At 46.6% G+C, this 26,174-nt stretch overlaps 1 protein-coding gene across 3 annotated transcripts in view; it reads right to left on the bottom strand.

The window, feature by feature from the left end:
- The window catches only part of LOC138670244 (merlin-like), a 121,298-nt gene that overhangs the window by 19,588 nt on the left and 75,536 nt on the right, over positions 1–26,174 (bottom strand). For all 3 annotated transcript variants that reach the window (XM_069757417.1, XM_069757418.1, XM_069757419.1), the window contains one exon: positions 3,720–3,937. In XM_069757417.1, coding sequence (XP_069613518.1) covers positions 3,720–3,937 — 218 coding nt within the window. The remainder of the gene's footprint in view (positions 1–3,719; positions 3,938–26,174) is intronic.

Raw genomic sequence — 26,174 nt, 5'->3', positions numbered from 1 at the left:
ATGGAGAGGAGTCTTCTGCTCACGGAGCAGACACTCAATGGGACAGATGAGGGGGGGGATGGTGGGATGGAGCTGAAGGACAATGAAGTAGCAAGCTGGGTGACAGTTAGGAAGCGGGGTAGAGGGAAGAGTGCCAGGGAGGCTAGTCCTGATCTGGAACACCCCAATAAGTTTGCTAAGTTGGCAGATGAGGGGGGTGCCAGTACAGGGGTAGCACTGCTGCAGCCAGGCATGTCCTCTGAAAGCCGGAGGAGTGACTGCTCCAGTAAGGAGGGAAATAGGAGAGCAGGGCAGGCCAGACAGGTGCTGGTAGTGGGCGACTCAATTATTAGGGGAACAGATAGGGCAATCTGTCACAAAGACAGGGATCGTCGAACGGTGTGCTGCCTACCTGGCGCTCGAGTCCGACACATCGCTGATCGGGTGGACAGATTATTGGGAGGGGCTGGTGAGGACCCAGCGGTCATGGTGCACATTGGCACTAATGACAAAGTTAGAGGTAGGTGGAAGGTCCTTAAAGATGATTTCAGGGAATTAGGCTGCAAGCTGAAAGCAAGGACCTCCAACGTGGTATTTTCCGAAATACTGCCGGTACCACGTGCCACGCCAGAGAGGCAACGGGAGATTAGGGAGGTTAATAAGTGGCTCAAGAATTGGTGTAGGAAAGAGGGGTTTGGGTTCCTGCAGAACTGGGCCGACTTCTCAGTTGGCTACAGGCTCTACGCTAGGGACGGGCTGCACCACAATGGGGAGGGTGCAGCTGTGCTGGGGGAGAGAATGGCTAGAAGGTTGGAGGAGTGTTTAAACTAGGAATTGGGGGGGAGGGTATTCATTTTATAGGAGGGGAAGATAGTGCAGACAGAGACCTGGGCACAAATAAGGAAGTTGGGGGTGGCGGTGGCATGGGGGGTGGGGTCAGAACAGTTAATAATTTAAGAAATAGAAGTACAGAGAGGAACATAAAGTGCATGTATACTAATGCCAGAAGCCTCGCCAACAAAATGGACGAATTAGAACTAATGTTGTTGGAGCATAATTATGACATGGTGGGGATATCTGAAACGTGGCTGGATGAGAGCCATGACTGGGCTGTTAACTTGCAGGGCTATAGCCTGTTCAGAAATTACCGTACAGATAAGCGAGGGGGAGGGGTGTGTCTATATGTAAAATCATCCTTAAAACCCATCCTGCGCGATAATATAGGTGAATTTAATGAAAATGTAGAATCCCTGTGGGTGGAGATAAGGGGAGGGGGAAAAAATAATAAATTACTGATAGGGGTTTGTTATAAATCTCCAAAAATAATGGAAGCAATGGAGAATATCCTCGTAAAGCAAATAGATGAAGCTGCGACTCAAGGAGAAGTCATTATTATGGGGGACTTCAACTACCCTGAAATAGATTGGGGAACAGAAACCTGCAGTTCCAGCAAAGGTAATCGGTTTTTGACAACTATGAGAGACAATTACCTTTCACAACTGGTTCAGGACCCAACAAGAAGGGGGGCACTGCTAGACCTAATATTAACCAACAGGCCAGACCGCATATCAAATATAAGGGTTGGGGGTCACTTGGGAAATAGCGATCACAAAATAATAAGTTTTCATGTATCCTTTAAAAAGATGTGTAGTAGAGGGGTTACAAGGACACTAAACTTCAGGAGGGCAAATTTCCAACGGATGAGAGAGGATCTTGGTGCAATTAACTGGGACGATATCCTGAGACACAAAAATACACAAAGAAAATGGGAGACGTTTATTAGCATCCTGGATAGGACCTGTGCACAGTATATACCGTATGGGAATAAACATACTAGAAATAGGAGGAAACCAATATGGCTAAATAGAGTTGTAAGGGGCGCAATAAGTGACAAAAAGAAAGCATTTAGAGAATTAAAGGAAGTAGGTAGTGAGGAGGCATTAAATAAATACAGAAAATTAAATAAATTCTGTAAAAAGCAAATCAAGGCAGCAAAGATTGAGACAGAGAGACTCATTGCCAGAGAGAGTAAAAATAATCCTAAAATATTCTTTAACTACATAAATAGTAAGAAACTAAAAAATGATAGTGTTGGCCCCCTTAAAAATAGTCTGGGTGAGATGGTGGATGAGGATGAGGAAAAAGCCAATATGCTAAATGACTTTTTTTCATCAGTATTTACACAAGAAAATCCCATGGCAGACAAAATGTCTAGTGATAAAAATTCCCAATTAAATGTCACCTGCTTAACCCAGCAGGAAGTGCGGCGGCATCTAAAAATCACTAAAATTGACAAATCTCCGGGCCCGGATGGGATACACCCTCGAGTACTGCAGGAATTAAGTACAGTCATTGATAGACCATTATTTTTAATCTTTAAAGACTCCATAATAACAGGGTCTGTGCCGCAGGACTGGCGTATAGCAAATGTGGTGCCAATATTCAAAAAGGGAACAAAAACTGAACTCGGAAATTATAGGCCAGTAAGCTTAACCTCTACTGTGGGTAAAATCCTGGAGGGCATTCTAAGGGACGCTATACTGGAGTATCTGAAGAGGAATAACCTCATGACCCAGTATCAGCACGGGTTTACTAGGGACCGTTCATGTCAGACTAATTTGATCAGTTTCTATGAAGAGGTAAGCTCCGGATTGGACCAAGGGAACCCAGTGGATGTAGTGTATATGGACTTTTCAAAAGCTTTTGATACGGTGCCACACAAAAGGTTGATACATAAAATGAGAATAATGGGGATAGGGGAAAATATGTGCAAGTGGGTTGAGAGCTGGCTCAGGGATAGGAAACAAAGGGTGGTTATTAATGGAGCACACTCGGACTGGGTAGCGGTTAGCAGTGGGGTACCACAGGGGTCAGTATTGGGCCCTCTACTTTTTAACATATTTATTAATGACCTTGTAGGGGGCTTTCAGAGTAGAATTTCAATATTTGCAGATGACACTAAACTCTGCAGGGTAATCAATACAGAGGAGGACAATTTTATATTACAGGATGATTTATGTAAACTAGAAGCTTGGGCTGATAAATGGCAAATGAGCTTTAATGGGGATAAATGTAAGGTCATGCACTTGGGTGGAAGTAATAAGATGTATAATTATGTGCTTAATTCTAAAACTCTGGGCAAAACCGTCAATGAAAAAGACCTGGGTGTATGGGTGGATGACAAACTTAAATTCAGTGGCCAGTGTCAGGCAGCGGCTACAAAGGCAAATAAAATAATGGGATGCATTAAAAGAAGCATAGATGCTCATGAGGAGAATATAATTTTACCTCTATACAAGTCACTAGTTCGACCACCATTATGATGTTAAAATATGTCTCGAAAACAAACATCTTTAGTAGTAGTCTCAAAATGTGATATGCCATGCACACACCTCCTAACTAAAGGGATTAAGTGGTTGAACCTTCTAGATTCTTGGTGCTTTGCCATAAAGAAACTATAATTTTCTTACAATATTTCTCAAAAACTAAATGCACAATTCTGATCTTTTATTAGAATGCAGTGAACTATGGAACTTTATATGGTGGAAATCGGTAGGTGGTTTAAAGATAAACTCAAAAATCAGTATCTAGGATATTTGGAAATTTACACATAAATGAAGAAAAAGAAATGGAAAAACATAGTAAAGAATTGATCAAGAAAAGGAAATTGGCAAATGTGCTTATTTTTTTTTAAGAAATTGTAATAACCATTTCATGAGAACATAAAGCCATAAAAGTACCTTCGGCCAGAGTCCTGGAGTAGTTTCTTGGTGAGCATATCACATTCCCTCATCTTTTTCTCCATCATCCGCACCTCATCCTTACTTGTGAGCACTGCCAATTCTAGGCGTTGAAGTTCATGCCTAGCTTCCACTGCGTCCTGAGCTAGTAGCTTTGCTTCATCCTCTGCAATCTGTACCTTTTCAGCTAGTAACTCAGCTGCTTCATTAGATCGGAGCTATAAAACATACGAAACCAAACAATTCAAGCAAACTGATCCAGAATACATTAGGATTTTTTTCTGAGGGGAGAACAAGTAATCATCAGGCACAGTAGCGAAGCTGCCAAGGGGGCAGAGAGTGTGGTAGCCCAGGGCCGTGCGCTAAAAGGGGCCCACCCGGAGCTACGCTACCTTTAACTGATCAGCGTGCGCAGCGCGTCTATACAGTTAAGCCCCGTTATAGAGCAAGGAGACATGGTCTCCCTGTACTACCACTTTCTCTGTTCTATAGATCGCAGGTCACTTTAAGCCTGCGGTCTACAGAACGACTGAGACGCCACACATGCACAGGACATCAGATTGCCGCCACAGTGACGTCATCACACCAAGACTCTGACGCGCTTGCATCAATGCTATGACAGTGTTGCCTTGCCACTGGCGTAGTAACAGGGACATGGAGGTAGCAGCTCAGTATAGGGGTATCAGCAGGATAAGATGTTTGTTCAGGTTGGGAACAGACACATACGGTGCTGGAAATGTAAGATGTTGAATGTGTCTTTGTTGTAATCTCTGCAGACAAGTCACGGCTGTAGAAGCTGTCATTTCTGTCTGGGTCAAATGGAAAAGATGGGAAAAGTGAACGACTCCATAAGAAATAACATCAGTTGTAAGTCGCTGTCTATAACTGTACTGTAATAACATATCAGTTCTCCAGGACGGATATCTACCATTATATGGTCAACATTTGGTGGTAATATAAATCTTGGCCTATGTAGAAATATTTTTCCAGTAGCAGAGCTGTCATTTGCCTAGGTTTCCCTACACCCACGATGAAGCAGAACCCCTAACTCTGTGATCAAGCACCTTAGTTAAATATGGATTGAAGTCCCATAAAACCATCATCACTAGTGTTGAGCGATACCTTCCGATATCGGTAAATATCGGATCGGACTGGATCGGACCGATACCCAAAAAAATATCGGATATCGCCAATTCCGATACCGCAAACCAATGCAAGTCAATGGGACACAAATATCGGAATGAAAATAAACCCTTTCTTTCCTTGTAGGTTAATTCTACATGAAGGAAAACAACTAAAGGTACCGTCACACTTAGCGACGCTGCAGCGATACCGACAACGATCCGGATCGCTGCAGCGTCGCTGTTTGGTCGCTGGAGAGCTGTCACACAGACAGCTCTCCAGCGACCAACGATCCCGAGGTCCCCGGTAACCAGGGTAAACATCGGGTAACTAAGTGCAGGGCCGCGCTTAGTAACCCGATGTTTACCCTGGTTACCAGCGTAAAAAAACAAACAGTACATACTTACATTCAGCTGTCTGTCCCTTGCCGTCTGCTTCCTGCACTAACTGCTGGCCGTAAAGTGAAAGCAGAGCACAGCCACAGCGGTGAGTCACCGCTGTGTGACTCACCGCTGTGCTGTGCTTTCACTTTCACTTTACGGCCAGCAGTCAGTGCAGGAAGCAGACGGCAAGGGACAGACAGCTGAATGTAAGTATGTACTGTTTGTTTAATTACGCTGGTAACCAGGGTAAACATCGGGTTACTAAGCGCGGCCCTGCGCTTAGTTACCCGATGTTTACCCTGGTTACCAGCGAAGACATCGCTGAATCGGTGTCACACACACCGATTCAGCGATGTCTGCGGGGAGTCCAGCGACGAAACAAAGTTCTGGACTTTCTTCCCCGACCAGCGACATCACAGCAGGGGCCTGATCGCTGTTGCGTGTCACACTGGACGATATCGCTAGCGAGGACGCTGCAACGTCACGGATCGCTAGCGATATCGTCTAGTGTGACGGTACCTTAAGAATGTAGAATGTATTGGGGGAGGTGGAGGAGACATTAAAGGAATAGAGCTTTAGCCCAATCAAATGGAATAGCAGGAATTAAACTTTTTTTTAAGACGGTCGGAGTTACAAAGATATTGACTATGTTAAGCTTTTTTATATTTTGTCAGATATTTATGTTTCACTACTTCCATGCTCTTCACCTTCTTTTTTACTTCTCCCACACTTTCTCCTTCATCATCCTCAGCAGCAGCATCTTTTACATCAACTTCATCTTCACCTTATTCATCTTCTTCTTCTTCACCTTCCTATTATTCTTTTTTTTTTTACATTCTTCATATTCTTCTTATTCAACTATTATTATTCTTCATATTCTACTTCTTCATCTTCTTCATCATATTTTTATTTGTGACAGGCATTCCTGTAGTTGTTATCTATAAAAGTTTGAAGATTACACCTTCCGTTCTGCCTGTCACAAAAGATTTACAACAGGATTTGTCCGCGTTCAGTTTGGCCTGCAGCAGCAGGTATTTTCCAGGGGCACCACGAGGAGGAACGGACTCACCCCCATACACTGCTTAGTCTTCTTCTGCTTATAATTTAGATAATATCTTTTGCTCTGATTTTTAGTCTTATGCTTAATGTTATTCTGCTGTTTGTTCTGCAGCTTCTTGTTCTTCTGCTGCTTTGTCTTCTGTCTCTTGTTCTTCTGTATCTTGGTGGTTGTCTTCTTGTTCTTTGTCCTCTTGGTCATCTTCTTCAGGGTCGTCGTCTTTGGGGTCGTTGTCTTCTTCGGGGTGGTCTTCAGGGTCGTCGTCTTCAGGGTCGTCATCAGGGAGATCCAGAGTGATTACCAAAAACCATTTCAAAAAGCTTGAACTTGGAAATGTAGCAGAAGGTACAAGAAGGCTGAAGAACTGCCAAGAACCAGCTGACGGTACTGGAACCCGAATGGGTAGCAGAAGGTACAAAAGCCAATGGAACTGCGGAGGACCAGCTGATGGTACTGGAACCCGGTTACTAAGCAGGAGGTACCTGAGCCAGAAAGCTGTTGTGAATTCTGTGGCAGAGCTCCCTCCTGTGGTCACAAGTGGTACTTCGGCTGATTCTCTCTGTGAGCTTCCGTTGGTGGAGGAAAGTGGTACTGCGGCTTCTGAGTTTCCTTCCTCAGGTGATGTGGTGAAGTCATTAGGTGCTGCTCCATTTAACTCCACCTAGTGCTTTGATCCTGGCTTCCAGTCAATGTTCTAGTATTGGACCTGTTTCCTCCTGGATCGTTCCTGTGGCCTGCTGCTCTGCATAGCTAAGTTCCGCTTTGCTATTTTGTTTGCTGTTTTTTTCTGTCCAGCTTGTCTATTTGTTTTTTCCTGCTTGCTGGAAGCTCTGGGACGCAGAGGGTGTACCTCCGTGCCGTTAGTTCGGTACGGAGGGTCTTTTTGCCCCCTTTGCGTGGTTTTTGTGGGGTTTTGTGTTGACCGCAAAGTTACCTTTCCTATCCTCGCTCTGTTCAGAAAGTCGGGCCTCACTTTGCTAAATCTATTTCATCCCTACGTTTGTCTTTTCATCTTAACTCACAGTCATTGTATGTGGGGGCTGCCTTTTCCTTTGGGGTGTTTCTCTGAGGCAGGGTGGGCTTGTTTTCTGTCTTCGGGCTGGCTGGTTTCTCAGGCTGTGCCGAGTTGCATAGGGAGCGTTAGGCGCAATCCACGGCTGCCTCTAGTGTGGTTGGAGAGGATTGGGGATTGCGGTCAGCGGAGTTCCCGCGTCTCAGAGCTCGTTCTGTGTTTTTGGGTTATTGTCGGGTCACTGTATGTGCTCTGACCTCTATGTCCATTGTGGTACTGAATTACCTTATCAGAACAGTACTGGAAGCCAAAGGTACTAATGATTCTCAATAGAGGGAAAAAAGAAGTTCTGAGACCATTTTTTTTTTCTCTGCACTGTGTTTTGCCTTTTTTTTCCCCTAGACATTTGGGTGGTTCAGGACACAGGTGTAGCGATGGACATTAAAGGTCTGTCTTCATGTGTGGATCAGCTCACGGCAAGAGTACAAAATATTCAAGACTTTGTGGTTCAGAATTCTATGTTAGAACCAAGAATTCCTATTCCTGATTTGTTTTTTGGAGATAGAACTAAATTTCTGAGTTTCAAAAATAATTGTAAACTATTTCTGGCTTTGAAACCTCGCTCCTCTGGTGACCCAGTTCAACAAGTTAGGATCATTATTTCTTTTTTACGTGGCGACCCTCAGGACTGGGCATTTTCTCTTGCGTCAGGAGATCCTGCATTAAGTAATATCGATGCGTTTTTCCTGGCGCTCGGATTGCTGTACGATGAACCTAATTCAGTGGATCAGGCAGAGAAAAATTTGCTGGCTCTGTGTCAGGGTCAGAATGAGATAGAGGTATATTGTCAGAAATTTAGAAAGTGGTCCGTACTCACTCAATGGAATGAAGGTGCGCTCGCAGCTATTTTCAGAAAAGGTCTCTCTGAAACCCTTAAGGATGTCATGGTGGGATTTCCTATGCCTGCTGGTCTGAATGAGTCTATGTCTTTGGCCATTCAGATCGGTCGACGCTTGCGTGAGCGTAAATCTGTGCACCATTTGGCGGTATTACCTGAGCTTAAACCTGAGCCTATGCAGTGCGATAGGACTTTGACCAGAGTTGAACGGCAAGAACACAGACGTCTGAATGGGCTGTGTTTCTACTGTGGTGATTCCACTCATGCTATCTCTGATTGTCCTAAGCGCACTAAGCGGTTCGCTAGGTCTGCCACCATTGGTACAGTACAGTCAAAATTTCTTCTGTCCGTTACCTTGATCTGCTCTTTGTCATCGTATTCTGTCATGGCATTTGTGGATTCAGGCGCTGCCCTGAATTTGATGGACTTGGAGTATGCTAGGCGTTGTGGGTTTTTCTTGGAGCCCTTGCAGTGTCCTATTCCATTGAGAGGAATTGATGCTACGCCTTTGGCCAAGAATAAGCCTCAGTACTGGACCCAGCTGACCATGTGCATGGCTCCTGCACATCAGGAGGTTATTCGCTTTCTGGTGTTGCATAATCTGCATGATGTGGTTGTGTTGGGGTTGCCATGGCTACAAGTCCATAATCCAGTATTAGATTGGAAATCCATGTCTGTGTCCAGCTGGGGTTGTCAGGGGGTACATGGTGATGTCCCATTTCTGACTATTTCGTCATCCACCCCTTCTGAGGTTCCAGAGTTCTTGTCTGATTACCGGGATGTATTTGATGAGCCCAAGTCCGATACCCTACCTCCGCATAGGGATTGTGACTGTGCTATCGATTTGATTCCTGGTAGTAAATTCCCAAAAGGTCGACTGTTTAATTTATCTGTGCCTGAGCACGCCGCTATGCGGAGTTATGTGAAGGAGTCCTTGGAGAAGGGGCATATTCGCCCGTCATCGTCGCCATTAGGAGCAGGGTTCTTTTTTGTAGCCAAGAAGGATGGTTCACTGAGACCTTGTATAGATTACCGCCTTCTAAATAAGATCACGGTTAAATTTCAGTACCCCTTGCCGTTGTTATCTGATTTGTTTGCTCGGATTAAGGGGGCTAGTTGGTTCACCAAGATAGATCTTCGTGGTGCGTATAATCTTGTGCGTATTAAGCGAGGCGATGAATGGAAAACTGCATTTAATACGCCCGAGGGCCATTTTGAGTATCTAGTAATGCCATTCGGACTTGCCAATGCTCCATCAGTGTTTCAGTCCTTTATGCATGACATCTTCCAAGAGTACCTGGATAAATTCCTGATTGTGTACTTGGATGACATTTTGATCTTCTCGGATGATTGGGAGTCTCATGTGAAGCAGGTCAGAACGGTGTTTCAGGTCCTGCGTGCTAATTCTTTGTTTGTGAAGGGATCAAAGTGTCTCTTTGGTGTTCAGAAGGTTTCATTTTTGGGGTTCATCTTTTCCCCTTCTACTATCGAGATGGACCCTGTTAAGGTCCAAGCCATCCATGATTGGACTCAGCCGACATCTCTGAAAAGTCTGCAAAAGTTCCTGGGCTTTGCTAATTTTTATCGTCGCTTCATCTGCAATTTTTCTAGTATTGCTAAACCATTGACCGATTTGACCAAGCAGGGTGCTGATGTGGTCAATTGGTCTTCTGCTGCTGTGGAAGCTTTTCAGGAGTTGAAGCGTCGTTTTTCTTCTGCCCCTGTGTTGTGTCAACCAGATGTTTCGCTTCCGTTCCAGGTCGAGGTTGATGCTTCTGAGATTGGAGCAGGGGCTGTTTTGTCGCAGAGAAGTTCTGATTGCTCGGTGATGAAACCATGCGCCTTCTTTTCCAGGAAGTTTTCGCCTGCTGAGCGAAATTATGATGTGGGCAATCAAGAGTTGCTGGCCATGAAGTGGGCATTCGAGGAGTGGCGTCATTGGCTTGAAGGAGCTAAGCATCGCGTGGTGGTCTTGACTGATCATAAGAACTTGACTTATCTCAAGTCTGCCAAGCGGTTGAATCCTAGACAGGCTCGTTGGTCGCTGTTTTTTGCCCGTTTTGACTTTGTGATTTTGTACCTTCCGGGCTCTAAAAATGTGAAGGCGGATGCTCTGTCTAGGAGTTTTGTGCCCGACTCTCCGGGTTTATCTGAGTCGGCGGGTATCCTCAAAGAGGGAGTAATTGTGTCTGCCATCTCCCCTGATTTGCGGCGGGTGCTGCAAAAATTTCAGGCTAATAAACCTGATCGTTGCCCAGCGGAGAAACTGTTTGTCCCTGATAGGTGGACGAATAAAGTTATCTCTGAGGTTCATTGTTCGGTGTTGGCTGGTCATCCTGGAATCTTTGGTACGAGAGAGTTAGTGGCTAGATCCTTTTGGTGGCTATCTCTGTCGCGGGATGTGAGTTCTTTTGTGCAGTCCTGTGGGATTTGGGCTCGGGCTAAGCCCTGCTGTTCTCGTGCCAGTGGGTTGCTTTTGCCCTTGCCGGTCCCGAAGAGGCCTTGGACACATATCTCTATGGATTTTATTTCAGATCTTCCCGTCTCTCAAAAGATGTCAGTCATTTGGGTGGTCTGTATCGCTTCTCTAAGATGGTCCATTTGGTACCCTTGTCTAAATTACCTTCCTCCTCTGATTTGGTGCCATTGTTCTTCCAGCATGTGGTTCGTTTACATGGCATTCCAGAGAATATCGTTTCTGACAGAGGTTCCCAGTTTGTTTCGAGGTTTTGGCGAGCCTTTTGTGGTAGGATGGGCATTGACTTGTCTTTTTCCTCGGCTTTCCATCTTCAGACTAATGGCCAGACCGAACGAACCAATCAGACCTTGGAAACATATCTGAGATGCTTTGTTTCTGCTGATCAGGATGACTGGGTGTCCTTTTTGCCTTTGGCTGAGTTCGCCCTTAATAATCGGGCCAGCTCGGCTACCTTGGTTTCGCCGTTTTTCTGCAACTCTGGGTTTCATCCTCGTTTCTCTTCAGGGCAGGTTGAGTCTTCGGACTGTCCTGGTGTTGATACTGTGGTGGACAGGTTGCAGCAGATTTGGACTCATGTAGTGGACAATTTGACCTTGTCCCAGGAGAAGGCTCAACGTTTCGCTAATCGCAGACGCTGTGTGGGTCCCCGACTTCGTGTTGGGGATTTGGTTTGGTTATCTTCTCGTCATCTTCTCGTCAGGTTCTCACTGTTAGGGCAGTGAGAACCTGTTAGGGCAGTGAGAATCTGTTAGGGCAGTGAGAATCTGGAATTGCTTGCCTGAGGAGGTGGTGATGGCGAACTCAGTCGAGGGGTTCAAGAGAGGCCTGGATGTCTTCCTGGAGCAGAACAATATTGTATCATACAATTAGGTTCTGTAGAAGGACGTAGATCTGGGGATTTATTATGATGGAATATAGGCTGAACTGGATGGACAAATGTCTTTTTTCGGCCTTACTAACTATGTTACTATGTTACTATATATTCCTATGAAGGTTTCCTCTCCTAAGTTTATACCTCGTTTCATTGGTCCTTATATGATTTCTGAGGTTCTTAATCCTGTGTCTTTTCGTCTGACCCTTCCAGATTCTTTTTCCATACATAACGTATTCCATAGGTCATTGTTGCGGAGATACGAGGCACCTATGGTTCCATCTGTTGATCCTCCTGCCCCGGTTTTGGTGGAGGGGGAGTTGGAGTATATTGTGGAGAAGATTTTGGATTCTCGTGTTTCGAGACGAAACTCCAGTATCTAGTTAAGTGGAAGGGTTATGCTCAGGAAGATAATTCCTGGGTCTTTGCCTCTGATGTCCATGCTCCCGATCTTGTTTGTGCCTTTCATATGGCTCATCCTGGTCGTCCTGGGGGCTCTGGTGAGGGTTCGGTGACCCCTCCTCAAGGGGGGGGGTACTGTTGTGAATTCTGTGGCAGAGCTCCCTCCTGTGGTCACAAGTGGTACTTCGGCTGATTCTCTCTGTGAGCTTCCGTTGGTGGAGGAAAATGGTACTGCGGCTTCTGAGTTTCCTTCCTCAGGTGATGTGGTGAAGTCGTTAGGTGCTGCTCCATTTAACTCCACCTAGTGCTTTGATCCTGGCTTCCAGTCAATGTTCTAGTATTGGACCTGTTTCCTCCTGGATCGTTCCTGTGGCCTGCTGCTCTGCATAGCTAAGTTCCGCTTTGCTATTTTGTTTGCTGTTTTTTTCTGTCCAGCTTGTCTATTTGTTTTTTCCTGCTTGCTGGAAGCTCTGGGACGCAGAGGGTGTACCTCCGTGCCGTTAGTTCGGTACGGAGGGTCTTTTTGCCCCCTTTGCGTGGTTTTTGTGGGGTTTTGTGTTGACCGCAAAGTTACCTTTCCTATCCTCGCTCTGTTCAGAAAGTCGGGCCTCACTTTGCTAAATCTATTTCATCTCTACGTTTGTCTTTTCATCTTAACTCACAGTCATTGTATGTGGGGGCTGCCTTTTCCTTTGGGGTGTTTCTCTGAGGCAGGGTGGGCTTGTTTTCTGTCTTCGGGCTGGCTGGTTTCTCAGGCTGTGCCGAGTTGCATAGGGAGCGTTAGGCGCAATCCACGGCTGCCTCTAGTGTGGTTGGAGAGGATTGGGGATTGCGGTCAGCGGAGTTCCCGCGTCTCAGAGCTCGTTCTGTGTTTTTGGGCTATTGTCGGGTCACTGTATGTGCTCTGATCTCTATGTCCATTGTGGTACTGAATTACCTTATCAGAACAGAAAGCACTACCAAGGACCAGCAGACGTTGGTGGAACTCAGATACCGAGAAGGAGGCACCTAAGCCAAAGGCACTGCCTGGAACCAGCTGATGTTACTGGAACCCAGGGGGACATATTCAAGATTGAATTCCAAAGAACCAGCTAATGGTACTGGAACTCAGATAGGCAGCAGAAGGTACACATTAAAAAAAAAAGTTGCAAGGCGGCAAGCCGGTCGGAGTTAACGAAACCCACAGTCCTACAGGGTGTGCTTGTCCTATTGGTACTACGGAACCAGCCTTCATTGCCAGATCCTGCAGCCCACATAGGAAGCACCTAAACTGCAGGCACCATAGAATCAGCTAACCCGACCGCAACACGACAGGACAACGTATTGGAGACAAAGTGATGTTGACACTACCAGGAAACAGCTGGTGTGCTGGAACCAGGCTTGGCACTGCTGGGACACTGCTGGGAAACAGCTGGCAGTGCTGGAACCCAGGGTAAATACTAAAAACAGAGAGGAGCCAGAGGCCTAATTGGAGCAAGTTTAAAATCATTAGTAGTGTGAATGTGGACAGAGCAGGAGAAATTGCCGGACACACAGCAGGGGATCAGCTGACGTTACTGAACCCCAATAACACAGGAGCAAGTGCTGACTGTGCAGACGGCTCTTCTGAGCAGCAACTGGCGGTTTGGAGCCCAGGGATTACAGTTCAGGTGGTAGAAACATGAACACAACAGGAGACCTGGTTACTGTTGCCAACCAATTATTTAATCTGGAAGAGGACTGAAAAATTCCTGCGAGATCCAGGCCTTGTTCATTTTCAGAAAAGTAAGCCGGTCAACGTTATCGGAGGATAGTCGCATGCGACGGTCTGTTAGTAAACCACCTGCGGCACTAAAGATGCGTTCCGATAATACACTAGCAGCAGGGCAAGCCAGCACCTCCAATGCATACTGGCTAAGCTCTGGCCATGTATCCAGCTTAGAGACCCAAAACTTGAAGGGGGAAGAGCCGTCTGGGAGTACACTGAGAGGGCAAGTTTGTCACCATCTGACGGAAATGTTGCCTCCTGCTGACTGGAGCCGTCTGTGATGGTGTAGACATTTGTAGCGGGGAAACAAAACTTGCCACATTTGGGCCATACTGGTCTTGCCTTGTGCTGAGGCGCTGCTTCTCCTCCCTCTTTGTGCAGAGCTTCCTCCACTGCCTCGACGCACTGAGCTGCTTTGTAAAGCACTAGCAGCACTGCTCTCGGGTGGAATGGAGAACATGATGGAATGCACCAGTGTGTATTGGTACTCCCGCATTTTACGCTCCTGGTTCAACGATGTTATGAGGCTTTATAAGTTGTCCCGGTAGCGAGGATCTAGGAGGGTGGACACACAATAATGTGGGCGATGCGGCGGTCATTCCTCAGGCACTGCAGCATGAAATCAACCATGTGCTGCAGACTGCCAACTGGCCAAGAAATGCTATCCCCTGCTTGAGGCGTCATCTCTGCCTGCTCTGCATCACCCCACCCTCGCTCTACATACTGACTACTAGAGCATTGTGTACCTCCCTCCTCTGGACAGATGTCATCCTCCTCCATTGACTCCACCTCATCCTCCTCACAAAGTGTCTTCTGCCTAGGCCTTTGTGAGGAACCACGTTGCGCAGACTGTCCAGAAGCAGATGGCATTTGTGACTCCTCATCCTCCACCTCTTCCAAAACCTCCTCCCTTAATGCTTGCAGTGTTTTTTCAAGCAGGCAGATAAGGGAGATAGTCATGCTGACTAGTGCATCATCTGCACTCGCCATCTGCGTGGAATCATCGAAGGGGCGCAAAACGTGGCAGATGTCCTTCATAGAGGCCCACTCAGTGGTGGTGAAGTGTGAACGGCACGCAGTGTGACTTGTTTGCGCCTGATGCAGCTGGTACTCCATTACTGATGCCTGCTGCTCACACAACCTCTCCAACATATGTAACGTTGAATTCCACCTGGTGGGTAGGTCACATATGATGCGATGTTCCGGAAGGCAGAATCGGCGCTGCAGAGCTGCAATGCGCGAAGTTGCCATGCTGTAACACCACAAGTGAGCGCACTCTATGCGGACCTTTTGCAGCAGTGCATCAAGATCCGGATAGACCCTCAAAAAACTCTGCACGACCAAGTTGAGCACATGTGCCAGACATGGGATGTGAGTGAGGTTGCATAGGCCCAGAGCTGCCACCAGATTTCGGCCATTGTCACACACTACCATGCCTGGCTGGAGATTTGCTGGCACAAACCACAAGTCGCTCTGCTGCTTGATGGCATTCCAGAGCTCCTGCTCTGTGTGGCTTCTATTCCCCAAAGAAATTCATTTCAATACGGCCTGTTGACATTTGGCCACGGCTGTGCTCATATCGGTCATAACAGGTAAGCGTTCATGGGTCCATGTGGAGAGCGACCGTAACGGCTCCTGCAGCGCTGATTCAGAGGAACTAGAGTATGAGGAGGAGTCAATGTGTAAAGACTGGATTCCTGCAATCCTTGGAGTTGGCAGAATATGTACAGCGCCACTCTCAAGATCTGTACCCGGCTCCACAACATTTACCCAATGGGCAGTGAGGGAAAGGTATCGTCCCTGTCCATGTTGACTGGTCCACGCATCGGTGGTCAGGTGGACCTTGCTACTGAAGAAGTTTAGTAGCACATGTTTAATTTTTCCCTCCACATGCTTTTGCAGGGCAGGGACGGCTTGCCTGCTGAAATAAAAGCGGCTGGGCACGTTGTATTGTGGGACTGCCAATGCCATGAAGTTACGGAAGGTGTCAGTCTCCACCAGCCTGAATGACAGCATTTCAAGGGACAGTAGTTTTGCAATGCCAGAATTCAGAGCCTGTGCTCGGGGGTGGTTTGCTGAGTATGGGCGCCTTTTCTCCCATGCCTGTGCTACCGATGGCTGTAGACTGGCCTGGAAGTGTGAGGATGACAGAGAATGTGGTGCTGTGGAAGGACACTGTGTCTCTGTACAACAGTGCCAGAGGTTCTTCCATGGCGATCCTGTGAGGAAGTCGAACCAGCTATGTGTGAGCTGGAGGAAGAGGCTACAACACAAGCTGAAGAGGTGGTAGGTGGCGCTGTAGGTTGGCCTAGGTCTTCAGTGTGTCTTTGTAACTCCACCACGTGCTTGGTCCGCACATGCTTCCACATATTTGTGGTAGTGAGGTTGCTGACTCTTTTCCCTCTTTTCACTTTCTGATTACACAGCTTGCATTTGACAAAGCAAATTTCATCTGCAACTGTGTCAAAAAAGGACCAGGCACTACAAGTCTTGGAGCACCCGTTTTGGAAGATGCAAGCTCCTAATGGGTGCCGAAGTGGAGGCTACAGGCAACCAAGTCTACCCCCTCCTTCTCCCTCCTTTTTGGGCCGTTCGGGGAATCTCTTCCTCAGAGCTGCTCCCACCACCTTCCTGTACCTCACGCCATGATGGGTCAAGGACCTCATCATCTACACTACCCTCTTCAAACAACTGGTTCTCCTGGGTAGTCTCGACAGCACAGTACGCACCAGAAAGTGGCACCTGAGTCTCATCATCAGATGCGTACTGAGGTGTGCTGACCATAGGCACTGGCCCACCCGCCTCTTCAGATTCAGAGCGACAAAGCGGTTGTGCATCACTGCATACTACCTCTTCTTCAAATTCTAGAACACTGCTTGGCTGGCCCCCTCTTTCCAAGCCAAGAGATTCAGAGAACAGAAGTAGAGATGGCTTTTGTCCAGGGCTCTCTGACTGCATGGGCAATTTGGCAGGTGGTGAAGAGACAGATGAGTGCTCTTCAGTGCTCAGGACCTGAGAGGATCTGGAACGAATTGAAGTCGATGCGTTAGTTGCCATCCATCCGACAACGGTTTAAATTTGGTCCTTCCGCAGAAGTGGAGTACGGCGAGCTCCTACAAAGCTGCGTATAAAGGACTGTTCCCTGGTAAAACTGGGGGATGCTGAGTCACCGGTGCCCGCAGCAGGCACAGAATCCCCACGTCCTCTCCCTGCAGAAACTCCACGCCCACGACCACGTGCCTTACTCACTGCCTTCTTCATCTTGGTAGACTGATAAAGATAGGCAGAAAAGTACTAAGGGCTTAGTGTGCTTATTCCTGAACAGCTGCTAACAGGTATAAGAAACACTAATTTTATAAAGAGTGGACTAGACTTTAATATGAGCTAATGTGGCCTACACAACTGTAAAGTGGAATGTTTGGTGAACTTTATTAACTTTTTTTTTTTTTCACAAAAAGACACTGGGTGTGACCAAAGATGTAAAACCAATAGTATCACAAACTTTATGTAGCTATTACAATGCAGGAAGGTAACCTACAATGCAATAGATGAGGCTCCAAAAAATAGGCTAATACTAATCTGGCTGGGGCTGCAGGGCACAAGGCTGCAGAAAGGCTCCTCTATCTACGCCTATATAGTGTTTGCAAGTAATCTAGCTGGATACGGATGGAACCACACTAATAGGAGAAATCAGGAAAAATGAGCAGCACTAATGCAAAAAAGGACAATGTATGAGGCAGTGACGCACGCTGGGCGGACTACAACCAGAGGTGGCTGCAAAACACTCTACAGCGTGAGCTGCACTCACACACAGAGACCTCGCAGACAGCCGTGAACAGCGCTGCAAGGCAAAAGAAAGCTTATCACACAGCGGTTGATAAAGTAGCCTGAGTAAAGCACAATAAAGCAAATTGCTAGCTCAAACTGTCCCTCAGAACAGCAGCGTCCTGTCCCTAACTAAATTCACAGCAGAGTCAACCCAAAATGGCGGCAGGGGATATTATAGTGCATCATGACATAATTTCAGCAGCCAATCATAGCCATGCCATTAGTTAACATGCCTAACAGGATGTGCCCACACTTCTTAGGATCCTCACTGGCTGAATAAAATCAAACTGGCTCATTGCATTATGGGAACTTCCGATTCCGGTATTCGATATCCTAAAAGTATCAGAACTCAGTAACCGAACTCCGATACAGCGAATATCGGTCGATAACTGATATTTCAGTATCGGAATGCTTAACTCTAATCATCACCATTCAAGATTCAGCACATACTCCACTGCCAAATCTACTATCTCTTAGACCAGTTCCGGGTACAGTACGGCCTGTGGACCACATCCAGCCTTTTTGCTGCGCGTGTCCGGCCCACAAAAAGGCACAAAGAGACCAGAATGAAATGCTCCAGCAGTATGAGTTTGAGAGTAGTGCTTGTGGTGGTGCAGAGAGCAGTAAGAAGAGTGTCGAGGAGGGTAGTGAAAAGAGCAAAGTGGAGGGCGGTGCTTTCAGCAGAGTATCCATTGCTGTGTGCACCTGACCTGACTAGTGTAGAGACCTACAGACACAGGTCAGATTAACACAGTACACCGTGAACACAGTATGTGCTTGACTTCTGCTCACAGTGAGCGTGCCTGCCTCTCACCTTACCACTGCACACAAAGTGCATTTACCCCCGCACTGCCTATGCAGCGGATAGTTTCAGTCCCCACTATACTCCTGTGCAGCAGATACAACAAAAATCTGCCATCCGAAGTATAGTTTAATTAAAGGCAGGTAGAAGGTAAGACTAGAGAAAGATATTGGGCCTCATACACACATCATATGTAGAATGCATGGATCCACATGTACATTATGCCCTATATCTTTTATTACATGTCACAGCCTTGTACACACATTGGTGTTTTACAATTGTTACAATAGCATACATCCATTGGGACAATGAAGTGTGAAACAAATAGTATCCATCTATTCTTCCGTTACACTACCTGAGTGGTGCACTGCTGCTATAAGAACCACGGTATGTGAATATAAGCTTGGCATGCCAGGGGTGTAATTCATCATACTAATAATAATAATTCTAATCACAGCCCCTGTAAATCCCCTTATTAGTATGATGAATTACACCCCTGGCATGCCAAGCTTATATTCACATGCCGTGAATACCCTGAGGACCCTGCTCGCAAGCTAATAACAATAGAAATAACAATAGATTTTAAACTTGCGAGCAGACTCCTCAGTCCTCTTGGTTTGCATTGAACTATGTGTTACTCTGTAATGGCTTACCTTGTTTGTCCAAGTACCATGTGAATTGTAAAGTATAATAATAAAAAATAAAAACTATTATTATAATAAATTATGGGGATGGGGGAATGTTATCTGCCGAATGATTACAGCTGCAATTATAATTACTGTGATAAAAACTAGAATGATGATTATATACAGCGGGTGAAATAAGTATGGAACATGTCACCAATTTTCTAAGTATATTTCTAAAGGTGCTATTGACATGTATGTCACATTTATCAGGGAAAGGCTATACAAGTCTAGACATGCTCAATTAGCTAAAAAATCTCACTAAAAAAATAAAGATTGATATAGAATGTAGCGTTTTTAGCAAGACATTGTGAGGCAGTGAGGGGATCATATGCGAAGGTCGCTATGGGTCCCCCAGGATGCGCATAGAAGCGTATTGAGGCCGCTGGAGTGCATTGCAGTCACAGGTATAGCTGTGATTGCAGTGGAAAATAAAAGTAAGTTTGGTCTTGGGCAAGCTATTTGTCCAAGGTAGATTTAAGAAAATCTGGCATAGGCTTTTATTTTTGGAGCAAACTGTAGGATGATAGTGGGGCAGTTCACTCGCTCCAGCCGGGTCTTACAAGTGGCCCATAGCCACAGATTCCATTTAAAAACCCTGCAGCAAGGGTTGACTGTCAGACTTGGTTTGCAAACTGAAGAGCAGGTGGCTCTGCAAGATTCAGTCTTTGTAAGGTAACACGGAGCCGAGCGAAGCCAAAAGGCCTGGCACCCCTTAGCGTGACACAGTGGTGCAGTCGCCCATGGCTACCGGTCTCAGATACGGGCTGTCTTGACGCCCCGGCCGCGATCCGGAGGACACCGTTTGTTTTCCAGTTGTGAGTTTCTTTGAACATTAGTAGACATTTGCTTTGAACTGTCCTGTGGTCCTTGCCTATCTGCTGCACTGCACCAACCTCGCTGCACTACAACATGGTCTTCAAAGTATTTATTTACTGAAGAGAGAGGTAGAGCCGTGTGCTTCGTTTGGGGAAAATAGGTTGCCGTCCTTAAAGAATAAAATTTAAATCGCCACTACGTAACAAAAGATGCTGAGAAATACAGCACCTTGAGAGATACAGAGCGGACACGGCCATCTGATGCTTTGCATTCTAAGCTGCAAAACCACAAGAACTTTTTTACCAGGCTTCACATATCCAGAGATGCAGATATCAAGATCAGTTATGTGCTATCCCACAAAATCGCAAAAAAACAGTAAGCCATTTTGTGATGGGAAGTTTACCAAACAGTGGTTGGTGGAGTCTGCAGCGCTAATGCGCCCCGATAAAGAGGCATTTGAAAATGTGTCCCTCCCCAAAAGAACCATAACAAGAAAAAATTGAGGACATTCCCAAGTTGCTCATCTTTGTACATGGAATATCAAATACCTTTAAGATTATGGAGGAGATGGCAGAAATGCGGTCCATGAAATGGACAACAACAGGGAGTGATTTGTTCACGGCAGCAGATGCATGCTTGGACAATCTGGGGCTGAAATCAGTCACACTAACAGGTGGTAATATGGATGGTTCTCGAAATTTGACAGGGAAAATTTTGGGCATCTGAAACGGATGCAGGATAAAGGGACTAAAATTAAGCCTGAACAGAAATTGGTATTTTATATTGCATTATTGCATTGCATTATTCATCAGGAGAAGCCGTGTAAGTCAGTGCCAATATTAACCATATTGCTGATGTTTTAACTACCAAAAAAGTTAACTTCCTCAGGGTAAGAGTTCGGAATCACAGACAGTACGTTAAACTTTTGGAAGAAGATGAGACTGAACATCAGATATAGGCTACCTCACAGCAGTCAGATGGCTGCAGCATCGGATGCGAGAAAAGACCTGGACAAAGCATCGGCTTTAAAGTTCTTGTTTCCAGGACGAAAATGTAGTTCTAAGTCAAAACGGGCAAAGAACAACGACCATCTGGCTTGTCGAGGATTCAATCTTTGCACCGAGCGGATATATTCCAAATTCTTATGATCTGTGAAGATCTTAAAAGGGTGAACAGCTCTCTCCAACAGATAACGCCACTCCTCCAGCACCAATTTCATGGCCAATAGTTCCTTGTCACCGTGTGCGTAGTTCCTCTCCGAGGTGGAGAAGATTTTAGAAAAGAAACAACAAGTAGCCAAATGTCCGGAAGAGGATCTTTGGGAAAGTACCGTACCAGCACCAATGGCAGAGGTGTCTACCTCAAGAATGAAGGGCTTGTTGACCTCAGGCTGACGGAGTAGAGGAGCCGAAGCAAAGGCTTGTTTCAGAGAGCGAAAAGCATCTTCAGCTTCAGGAGACCAGATGTGGGGGTTGGACCCCTTGCGAGTCAAAGCAGAAATTGAGGCGACCAGAGTGGAGAAATGTGGGATAAACTGCCGGTAGTAATTTGCGAACCCGAGGAAGTGTTGGATAGCTGTTACTCCCTGAGGACGTGGCCAGTTAAGCACGGCAGACACTTTTTCCGGGTCCATTTGCAAGCCAGAGTCAGAAATGATATAGCCATGAAATGGTAACGAAGACTGCTCAAAAACGCACTTCTCGAGTTTGGCATAAAGACGGTTCTCTCTAAGACGAGACAGCACTTGGCGGACATCCCTTCTGTGGGAAGCAAGATCAGAGAACACCAAAATGTCGTCTAAGTATACCACCACACAGGAGTAGAGTAGATCTCGGAAAACATCATTCACAAACTCCTGGAACACCGCTGGAGAGTTACACAAGCCGAAAGGCATGACTAAATACTCATAGTGGCCATCTCGAGTGTTAAAAGCGGTTTTCCATTCGTCTCCTAAACGAATACAGATTAGATTGTAAGCTCCGCGAAGATCTAATTTCATGAAAATTTGGGCTCCCCTCAGGCGATCAAACAACTCAGGAATGAAAGGTAGCGAGTACTTGTTCTTGATCGTGAAATTGTTCAGACCACGGTAGTCAATACAAGGACGAAGGGACCCGTCCTTCTTCTTAACGAAGAAGAAACCCGCACCTGCAGGGGAGGAGGATTTGCGAATAAAACCTTTGGATAAATTCTCCCGGTCGTATTCAGACATGGCTTGAGTCTCGGTAGGAGACAATGGGTAGATTCGACCTCGGGGAGGAGTAGAGCCAGCAACAAGATCAATTGGGCAGTCGTAGGGTCGATGCGGAGACATCAAGGAAAGACAAATACGAAGAAGGTAAATTTGAAGACACCGAAATTGGACAAGAAGGTTTTTTTTGAAAAACAGGAAGCAGACAGTTGCTCTGGCAGAAGAGTCCCCAACGCAGGATTTCGCCAGACCGCCAGTCAATATAAGGCTCGTGAGTCCTCAACCAAGGAAGTCCAAGAAGAAACGTGTGGGATAAAGCAGGCAGCACATAGAAGACAATCTTCTCACGATGCAGGATTCCAATTTGGAGTTCCAATTCTTCGGTAACCAACATAATGGACTCCCACAGAGGTTGGCCATCGACTGACGCAATCCGTCGAGGAGTCTCCAGGGATCTGACCGGAATCCGCAATCTCCTAACTGCCTCGAGTTGAATAAAGTTCCTGGCTGCCCCGGAATCTATATAAGCAGAGTCAGAGAAACGTTTATTACCCAGATGTAAAAGAACAGAAAGAGTGAGGGGTTGAGAGGGTTCTGGGATACCTAGGGAGACCTCTCTTACCAGTCCTAGGTGGAGGCGTTTCCTGGCCTCAAAGGACAGGAACACAAGAAATGAGACGCACTACCACAATAGAAACAGAGACCTTGAGTTAGTCTCTCTTTTCGATGTTGCTCCACAGGCTTAAGACGATCCACCTGCATGGGTTCTGGGGCAGAATTAGCAGAAGAAGACTCAGACCGAGGACGGGAAGAGCTAGGAGAAACAGGAGGGAGTCAAGGAAATCTCCTCTCTCTAGCGGATTCTCAAGAACGTTCTTGAAAACGTAAATCAATGCGGGTTGCCAATGAGATGAGATCCTCCAAGGAAGTCAGAGTATCACGATCCGCCAACTCGTCCTTAATTCGAGGAAAAAGACCCCGCCAGAAGGCTCCCACCAAAGCCTCATTATTCCATCCTAATTCGGATGAAAGGGTGCGAAATAGGATAGCGTATTGGCCCACCAAAAGCGTACCTTGTTGAAGATTGAAGAGAGAGGCCAAACGACCTGGTTCATCAAATACTTTGCGAAAAGTATCAAAGAAAGTGGAGAGTCGAGAAACAAGGGGATCATCCCGCTCCCAGAGAGGATTAACCCATGCCAAAGCCTCACCCTCTAAGTGAAAGATTACAAAAGCCACTTTAGAATGGTCAGTGGGATACTGCATGGGAAGTAACTCAAAATTACGCTGGCATTGATTTAAAAACATTCTACACAATTTTGGATCCCCACTATAGCGAGGAGATTTAACCAGATGGGGAGGTGGGTGAGGAGCCGAGGCCAGAGAAGTGATGGGAGCCGAAGACTGGAGGGCGTGAAAACGATCATCCACAGAAGCCATAAAATTGAGAATATGAGCTTGAGTGTCACTCTGTTGGGCCAGCTCCTGTTGGAGACTTGCTAACTGCGAAGCGCTCCCCGGATCGGAGGCCTGCAGGGACGAGAGACGAGATTCCAAGGTTTTCAAAAGGGACATAATCCTAGACTGATTCTCCCTAAGGAACAATAATTCCTTCTTGGTAAGAATCGTGATACCAGCGGGGTCCATGGCCTGTACTGTGAGATCTTTTGGAACTCCTGGAGTGGACCCACAGATCCACTACAACGAACCTCCCAAAGGGGAGCTGACCAGGTAGACCACCCCCTATACAGGGAGCGTTAGGGGCAGACCTAAGGGAGACTTGCCGCAGAAGCTGGAACCCGGAGACAGGTAGTAGGAGGTACAAAATAAAGAAGCTGGGCGTAGGACAGACAGAGCGGGGTAAGATGAAGTACGATTAGGCAAGAGCTGTGTACAGGCGAGACCAAAGGAGCACTGGGAAGGGGAAGACACATAGGAAGCAGGACAGGACAGAGGCAACAAACTAACAGAGTACGGAGCGGACACTGGGGAGGCTGGACTGGACGAGGAGACAAGGAAGCCTGGGAAGGGTAGAGAAGCTGAACTGGCTGGACAGAGCGGAGACTCAGAACAGGCAGTGCATAGACAAAAGTGGACCTGAGTCACAAACAAAAATTACAGACAGGCAAGGAGCAGAGGAAGGAATCACCTTAAATACACGGCGTGCAGAAGAACTTCCTGGTCACGGTCCTCCAGGATCACAGAGAGGAAATACAGAGCGCCTGAAAATAAGTAAGAGGAAGTGCTGGAGTGGGCGGTGTGCACGCACACCCGACAAGAACCAGGGACCGGAGAAGAAAGAAGGAGGGGACGCGCGCCGCAGCGGTTAAGTATGAGCGGAGGGAGCGGCGGTGGTCCTGGCAGCAGGCACGGCCGTAGAAGGAGTGGCCGTGATATGGGGTTAGTAAAGGGGGTGTCTTATTGATGCCTCTCTATTACTAACCTTGGGGCTTGATGTTAACTGACAATACAAAGGTGACATCAACCCCCCTCAACCATCACCCCACTTGCCACCACTACAGGGCAAGTGGGAAGAGTGACGCTAAGTGCCAGAATTGGCACATCTTAGAGATGCGCCATTACTGGGGTGGCTGAGAGCTGGTGTTTTTAGCCTGGGGGGTTAGTATCCATGGCCCCTTTCTAGGCTATTAATATCAGCTGGAAGCTGTCTACATAGCCTTTGCTGGTTATTAATTAAAGGGGGACTCTACGTCATTTTGTTTAGGGTCCCCCATTTTAATAGCCAGTAAAGGCTAAGTATACAGCTGTGAGCTGATATTAATAGCCTGGGAAGCCCCATGGGTATTACCCCCTTCCCAGGCTATAAACATCTGCCCCCCAGTAGGCGGCTTTACCTCTGCTGGTTAAGAAAATTACGGGAGAGCCCACGCCATTTTTTTCAGAAAAATAATCTTTTAATAATTAAATACGTGTACAGTAAGCTGCATACACACTGTACTAATTGTATGTGTCACTGACATCTACATATCTATGTATTCTATATGTATCTATATATATATGAGGCATCGTGATTACTCGCTAATCCCGCCCCCTGCACAGTAGCTCCGCCTCCCATCACATTACCACACACAATCCGGCCCCCACATTACCACACACAATCCCGCCCCCACCACATTACCACACACAATCCCGCCCCCACCACACACAATCCCGCCCCCACATCACCACACAATCCCGCCCCACATTACCACACACAATCCGCACATCACCACACACAATCCCGCCCCCCACATTACCACACACAATCCTGCCCCCACATTACTACACACAATCCTGCCCCCACATTACCACACACAATCCCGCCCCCACCACACACAATCCCGCCCCCACATTACCACACACAACAGATAATCCCACCCCTCCACATTACCACACGAGGCTCCGTCCTCACACATTACCACACGAGGCTCCGTCCCCACACATTACCACACGAGGCTCCGTCCCCACACATTACCACACGAGGCTCCGTCCACACACATTACCACACGAGGCTCTGTCCACACACATTACCACATGAGACTCCGTCCCCGCACATTACCACACGAGGCTCCGTCCCCGTACATTACCACACGAGGCTCCGTCCCCGCACATTACCACACGAGGCTCCGTCCCTGCACATTACCACACGAGGCTCCGTCCCTGCACATTACCACACGAGGCTCCGTCCCCACACATTACCACACGAGGCTCCGTCCCCGCACATTACCACACGAGGCTCCATCCTCACACATTACCACACGAGGCTCCGTCCTCACACATTACCACACGAGGCTCCATCCCTCCACATAAACACACGAGGCTCCATCCCTCCACAATACCACACGAGGCCCCGTCCTCACACATTACCACATGAGGCTGCGTCAAGGAAAGATCTTTGAAAATGATGAAAATTACTATACATTTAATTGTGTTTACAGAGAAATTTTAACTTAATTTGTTTCGTTATGAAATTTGTTTAGATGCTGGAATGAATAAAAAACGCACATCTTACTGAATCCAGTTTGTTTTTGATTTTACACTGTGAATAAATTGTATTATTAGTATTATTCAGATTTTTAATTATTATTATTGTTATTAACTTCATTTTATGTTAATTTACCACCTGCGTAAGCGCTATTGAATGTTGTCATTATTTACATT

The sequence above is a fragment of the Ranitomeya imitator genome, chromosome 3, assembly GCF_032444005.1.
Source record: "Ranitomeya imitator isolate aRanImi1 chromosome 3, aRanImi1.pri, whole genome shotgun sequence".
Taxonomy (NCBI): domain Eukaryota; kingdom Metazoa; phylum Chordata; class Amphibia; order Anura; family Dendrobatidae; genus Ranitomeya; species Ranitomeya imitator.
The sequence above is the reverse complement of the archived record's forward strand: the minus strand, read 5'-3'. Positions and strand labels throughout refer to the sequence as shown.